General features: G+C 35.2%; 1 protein-coding gene across 1 annotated transcript; it reads right to left on the bottom strand.

The window, feature by feature from the left end:
• Positions 1-88: 88 nt before the first annotated feature.
• Positions 89-6,353, bottom strand: LOC125664106 (probable 28S ribosomal protein S23, mitochondrial). The gene is made up of 5 exons (XM_048896652.2): positions 6,260-6,353; positions 3,392-3,559; positions 3,196-3,267; positions 2,596-2,806; positions 89-224 (listed from the first exon to the last, which is right to left on the bottom strand). The coding sequence occupies exons 1-5, from the start codon at positions 6,301-6,303 to the stop codon at positions 117-119; spliced, it is 603 nt and encodes a 200-aa protein (XP_048752609.1). The 5' UTR covers positions 6,304-6,353; the 3' UTR covers positions 89-116.
• Between the last annotated feature and the right edge of the window lie 1,222 nt (positions 6,354-7,575).

Genomic DNA, 7,575 nt, shown 5'->3' with positions numbered 1-7,575 from the left:
CGTGCTCTCACACGTGGGTAAAAAATTCTCACGCTTTTCCATTTTTTTTAAATGCTAAGGTTAAAAAATTTATGTAAGGAGAGTAAAACAAAATGTATGTTTTTAATGTGTAATGATCACGATTTGTCCAGCTCGTCCCAGGTTCCTATAATGGATTCTGGTCTGTATTGTTTTCGAACGTCCACTTTTTGCTCCCTCATTTGAATACTCTCTCTTCTCTTCTTCTGAAAAGTTAAAGGTAAAATTTTCTTTGTAAATAATTTCAAATTGTAATGAAGCAATCAAAAAGAATAAATCGTGGAATCGAGTTAATTTCTCACTACTGTGAATCATAAATCACTGACGTAAAACGTGTTGTATTGATAGAGATAGTAATTTGAAAGGACTATACATGCGTATATGGTAACCACGCTGTTAGGACTCCATAAAAATCAAAATTTTCAAGTTGTTAAATGAGACTAAATGTCGTTTTATTTCATAAAAGAGACCATGTATAACACAGTCTCAATAATATTTACAGCTAAATGCGGATGTCTACAATACGTCATTGTCGATTAATAGAACACATTATTTTTTCCTTATATCTCACACCGTTTTCTTTCTAAAATTTTCTTAATACATTGTATCACTTAAAAACTATTTTAAATGCTTTTTTTTAAACTTTCATTTTCACCAGTGTAGTTTTGAATTTGTCAAATAAAACTTTTCCATCATTTATGTGTACTGGAAAAATGAAAGCAAAAGTGAGCAAGGTCACATACTCCATGCTCCAACATTGCTTGACAATGCCTCACATAATGAATGATAACGCTATGCATTACTGCAAGAACAGGAAATCTGAGTTCAAAAGGGGCATAACTCCCAGAAAGATTACTGAATCGGAATTTCCTGGGAATATGCACATCTACACAGGGTGTCCGTATTAACTACAAAGTTTCACGAAATTCTGTTGAGCGGTCTCGGAGGAGTTGCGCCGACAAGAACAGGACAAACAGGCTCGAAATTCTAAGTTCAAAGGGGGCATAACTCTCAGAAAAATTATTGAATCAAAATTTCCTGGGAACATGAACATCCACACTCGGTGTCATTAACTACAAATAAGTCTAAACTAGAGGGGACCTCTTCAATGGGTAGTATCATGGTATGATTTGTACATGTTTTAAGGTACTCTACTAAATCGTTTATGTATCAAAATTTGATACCAAACTCAAATCAGATAATAAATTTGGTAACAAATAACATTGTGCAGGAAACAACTATGTGCATGTAAAATAATTTTTCTCAACACAAACAATGGCTGTATCAAAACAGCAAGGACTGAACAAGACTGATCAGGATACCCAGAATATCATTTATATATTGTTTACAGTGAAAATAAAAAATATTTGCAATCATTAGTGATAAAGAATGTTCCTACATCACCTAGGTCATCGTCGAAACCCACAGGTTTTCTCTCTGGAGAGAAAACCCGTGGGTTCCTACCATGCACCTAAGTATAACATGACAAATGAATTTTTCAGCACCACCTACAGTGGCATTATTAAGTTTTGTGGAGGTTAAATTGTCCCCCTATCCCATGAATTGCCAACTACATGTACCACAAAATACAAACTCTAATATTTCAATGTATCCATGAAATTACATCCCAACAAACTGGTATCGTTTTTTTTTATCTCCACAATACGTCGGTTTCGAGATACGTCCGAGTTATTTCCCTTTGGAGAACTCTCGTACATAGTAAGGCGCGAAAGAATTTGTTTACACGCGGGGGTGGGACAGATATTCATCACAGCGTAAGTGAATGTACTCAGTAAGTTTTTCACACGCTGTTTGATAACCCGAATTCGATTGATACACAAACAAAGGAAGTGATAAGTATTTAGGGAGTAATTAAATACATAGAATTCTTATCCTATCACGTTATTTCGCTGGTAATAAGTACCATATCCAAGATATTTCTTGCAAATATGACATTGTTTGTATGTTTCCACTTCGGTAAAACATTTCTTTCGATAGTATTTAGTATTTCCCACATTTACATATTTAAAGAGAAGCCGCTTTTAATACATTTCATCGTCTTCCTCGTTGGCTGTATATCCACTCTGTCCCACTTAGGCATTCAAAGTTCCACTAAATGCACCTCCTATATGGAAGAGTTCGTATCTCGAAACTGACGTATTCAAATGATATATATCTAATCATGTACTTGGTTTTTTTTTTTTTTAAATAAATACAGTTTAAATTAACACACTCGTACAATCTGGACTTTCCATGAAAATTGGCCACCACAAATTCATGTGATTCAACAATATCCTTTTTTCTGTGTGATTTCCGATTTGAAAATAACAATAAACACATAACATTTTTTTTTAGTATACACTTGTAGTAGAGTCGAACTATACATACAAATTAGGTAAATCTACTTTAATACATTTTAAATATAACTTTACTTTCTCGGTACAGAGTCAAATTTCAGTACCACAAAATTTAGCATGTACTGGGATTTGGTCCCCAACATTTGCATACCATCGTTCTAGATCATGATATCAGTCTAGCTATCTAGCTATGAATCGTACTGAATTACTATAAATGTACCTTTCTCTGTCTCTGGATGTCTTCCTCCTTCATACCGAGATTGTGATCATATGCAAAGACCTTCAGCATATCTTCAAAACTAACATCTGGTTCAGTCTCTTCCTCATTCTCTTCTGAGGGTGCTAGTCTTTCCTCAGCATGTCCAGATTCTGACATTTCTTGTTTCTTTTTCAATAGTGAACTCTTTTTGGCAATATATCCCTTAGCAAACCTAGTAGAAATAGGTTAATCAATTTAATTTACCAGTTTTTGACATTTGTGGTTTTAAAATGCTAATAGGTATTACCTATTAACCAACACAACAAAATGGAAAAAAATACGCTTTCAATTAAAAGAAACATGAAAAGGTGCAAATAACAATGATCAATCTCACATATCCTTAAAGTGGGAATAAGAAGTTACATTTTTACAGTAATCAATTTCAAATTCTTTAAAGAATACAAAAGTAATAGTAACGCAAATATGGACCCCTGAACAAACCAAAAATGGGATCAAGTGCCAAGGAGGAGTAAACATAATATATATGTTTTATACAAAGATGTCTTTGAAAAGAATGAAGTTCGAATTTCATAAAAACAAAAAATATAAAATGTGTCCTACTTTTGACTTAATGTGTCTACATTGCTTTCTAGGTTCACAACCTCCGGACTGCTGTATTCATCATAAAATTTTCTGGAAAGAGATAAGAAAAATGAAAGGAAAAACTATAAGCAGAAATATGTATATAATGTTGTATATTTCTCTACAACTTATTCGATTTATTAATGATATGTACATGAATATAATCATTCCTTACAATCTAATTAAGTCCTCTGGATAATTAATTCTTTTGATCCTTTTAGCGATATCCGGCTCCTTCCCTTCTGGATTAAAGGTGTCTAATGGTGGGAAAGCTTCATATACATTAAACCAGAGCGGGATCTTCTCCCTCCTCAAAGCACCAGATCTAATAAGTCCTTGTGTTCTGTAAAGAATTTAAATACAGTGTAAATTTTATTTAGCTATGCTCACGTACAAAAAAATGAAATTGAGTGAAAAATAAACAAATGGAGATATGAATGGAAAAAAAAATGCACCCCTGGGATGCATAATACCCCATCTGCAACTGAATACAAATGATATACACCTGAGTTTGCATGTTTGAAATTACAGGCTCTGACACTGTCAATTGCAATTCCAAAATGAGGCCAGTGACCTGCTTTTGAGATTGTAATACACCTTACCCCCAAGATACAGCAACTGACAAAGTCTGATGTTCCTTGGCCTTACAGTGCTCAAGATACATGTTTGACACAGACACAATCTGAATATTATAGCTATAAAATTTCAATCGACGTTGCAGTGTCTAATTTTTTATACACCCTCCCCCCCAACAAGATGCATCAGCTGACCAAGTTTGATTGAGTATTGTTTAACGTCCCTCTCGATAATTTTTCTCTCATATGGAGACATCACCATTGCCAGTGAAGGGCTGCAAAATTTAGGCCTATGCTCTTTGAGCAGGGAGGGATCTTTATCATGCCACAACTGCTGTGACACAGAGCCTTCGTTTTTGCAGTCTCATCCGAAGACATGCCCTATTTAGTCGTCTCTTACAGCAAGCAAGGGGTACTGTGAGGACCTATTCCAACCCAGATCTCCACAGGATAATAGCACTAAAGAAGATGTTATCTAAATGTTTGATGTTCCTAGCGTGAAAAATATGATCTGGACACAAAAAAGCTAACAGATGGATGGACAAACCCATACTATAACACAGCCCCTCAAAAGATAAGTGTATTAAAATACAATTACAAAAAAGAATACATAATATATAATTAAGTAAAAATATCTATGGAAAGACAATTTAAACCTGCAACTACCCTTTTTATTGACCTCGGGAAGGTAACTCTAATAATCTAAAGCTTTATTTGGTCTTTGCTACTTCCTGTTCTACTGTGACATAACTAATAATCTAAAGCTTTATTTGGTCTATGCCACTTCCTGTTCTACTGTGACATAACTCTAATAATCTAAAGCTTTATTTGGTCTATGCCACTTCCTGTTCTACTGTGACATAACTCTAATAATCTAAAGCTTTATTTGGTCTATGCCACTTCCTGTTCTACTGTGACATAACTCTAATAATCTAAAGCTTTATTTGGTCTATGCCACTTCCTGTTCTACTGTGGCATAACTCTAATAATCTAAAGCTTTATTTGGTCTATGCCACTTCCTGTTCTACTGTGGCATAACTCTAATAATCTAAAGCTTTATTTGGTCTATGCCACTTCCTGTTCTACTGTGACATAACTCTAATAATCTAAAGCTTTATTTGGTCTATGCCACTTCCTGTTCTACTGTGACATAACTCTAATAATCTAAAGCTTTATTTGGTCTATGCCACTTCCTGTTCTACTGTGACATAACTCTAATAATCTAAAGCTTTATTTGGTCTATGCCACTTCCTGTTCTACTGTGACATAACTCTAATAATCTAAAGCTTTACTTGGTCTATGCCACTTCCTGTTCTACTGTGACATGCTCACAGTTTTCATCATGTGTAAGCAACACATCTGTTAAAGCAACTATTCTGTTTCTTTTCTAAACTAATATGAAAAATTTTTGACAGGTAAAATCTTGTGGTTGCAGGATAAACAAAGTACACCGACAGTATAACTATCTAGAAATAAAAGTGATACCTGGGATCGGATTGAAACATGAAAAGGGCTTGGCATCATATTTTCTAACCCTTGTCTAAATAATTTATTTCAAGACAGTTACCATGCATCTTGTACATGATATTTCGAAAAAGAAAAAAGCCACAGCCTATAAGCAATGTATCAGTGTAATATCACAGCCTGTAAGCACAGTGTTAATTAGTGTAATATCGCTTAGATCAGGTTGGGAGCACTTCCCCATAAGCGAGATCTCGCTAAAATGTGATTATCCCTCTTTAGCGAGAAAGTAAACATTACCATAAACAGGTGTTTTGGTGTCTTTATTGAAAATAATGGCCAATTCTGTGCAATGCTGAATGAGTGTGACACACACTCAACATGACACGATTTGTCTCTATAAAATTGACAACACAGCAAGTCAAGAAATTGCATATCAAATTTGCTGCGTAAGAGGGAAGCAGTCTGAAATCCAATACACATCGTGAGTGTTTTTGTTTTGATTAATATATTTGCAGAAGTATCAGACATTTTAGCACTTTTTCTTCTTTTCACGTGAAACACGAAGAGATGTATTCCACGGGTGTTTTTCTCAGTTGTATGGGATATATTTACTCTCGCTAGAGAGGAATAATCGCGTTTTCGCGAGAATATCTCGTTGTAGGGGAAGTGTTCCCAACCTGTAGATTTCAGAGTTCTTCGTGGAGTCTTTAGAGCTTACTTATAAAAAATTGTTAGCAGCAAAATGTCCTGATCTAAGTTTCAACATAACATTCTAAATCAAGAACCTACCAAAATTTTGATATATTACATTTACTGCAGAATCGCAGAGTCTCCAAGGAGTTTATACTTATAGAACATTTCATCTGATTTCCGAATTTCCTCTATAAAGAAAGTTTTGCTCCTAAATTGCTCTCGTTATATTCGTCATTCATAGTGAAAACATGTATATTTTACTTTCCAAAATTCCTTTCTCTGACAAAATATATTTAGTTACATGCATGCACCTTTTATAAATTGTTCCGAAAAATTGTCCTCGAGAACCTGCCATCGTTCATTTAAACTGGTACTTAATATTGGGGACCAACATCAAAAGTGCAAAGCAAGTTGTTCTTGTTTTATTCGTAAAAATCAAGAAAAATTGTGCTTTGTTTTCATCCTCCCTTTCCAATTTAACAAATATTGCGAATAAGATTTTCAAAAGATGTGTTTCACTGGTTAATTCTTTTTCTTATTGACCCCCGGGTACACACACTTACATGTGCTTATTACAGCATTAGAGTTCAGATTAATCCTAAAGTTTCTCTGATGATCTAGTTTCCCTATTGATAAAATATCTGCGACAAAGTTAATATGATTACGGTGTGACCGTTGGGGCGAGCGCAGCATATCTGAATACATTTTCAAAAAATTTATATTGAAAACAAGGAAAACTGATCTGGTTCACTGTCAATACGTAGGATTACTGTCTTGCTCTTCTCCAATCGGAACTCCTCGAATGTCTCGCGCACTCGACATAGATTGCGCGAGACATTCGAGGAGTTCCGATTGTGCTCTTCTCGCCAATATAGGAACCAGTTTTAGCTAAGCAGATAACCCTAACAATCTTTCAGTAGGTGATGCAAGCATGAAATTTGGTATGAAACATCCTTAGACACTATTTTATCAAAAAAGCACGTTAGCCACCAAATATCTAGAAATGGCGGCTATAATTTTTCAAGATGGCGGCCATACCGTATTCGTGAATTGGAAATACTGATGGTGCAACTGAAAATCGCACATTTGATGTAAAAATGCGTACAACTGGACACCATAACGAGTCAAAACTACAAAAAGGCAGTACTAATTACCCTATGTACAATTACATCCTACTCTCCTTGCAGAGACTGTAGGTAAAGCAAACAGTCTGCCTCTCGAAAAGAACGAATCAGCAAAAATATAGGCAACTCCACACAAAGGATCAAATTCCCAAACTGAAACTGTGGACTTTCCGCTTCACGTTTCTTCACCCAGTCTTCTTTGGAAAGACTGCTCTCATTTCCCTCTGTGGCATAATTTTCATAGGCCTCATTTATTATAAGTTTATATAAACAGCATGATGTTACCTGGTGTATTTGGCGTGTTCGAGTAACACTGGAAGCAGATAAAAATGATTCAGCTGTACCAGGCGTTGTTACCCCAGACTCTACAAGAGCACCAGTCCAACCACTATCCTGCAAGAGTGAATCGTTTGATTTAAAAGCTGACATCTCAATATGCAACCCTCCAAACATCATGATAAACTTGTCTTCACCATAACGTTCTGGCCTGTGTCATTGAATTT

The sequence above is a fragment of the Ostrea edulis genome, chromosome 1 (assembly GCF_947568905.1).
Source record: "Ostrea edulis chromosome 1, xbOstEdul1.1, whole genome shotgun sequence".
NCBI lineage: Eukaryota > Metazoa > Mollusca > Bivalvia > Ostreida > Ostreidae > Ostrea > Ostrea edulis.
Note: the sequence above shows the minus strand (reverse complement) of the source record. Positions and strands in the feature narration are given on the sequence as shown.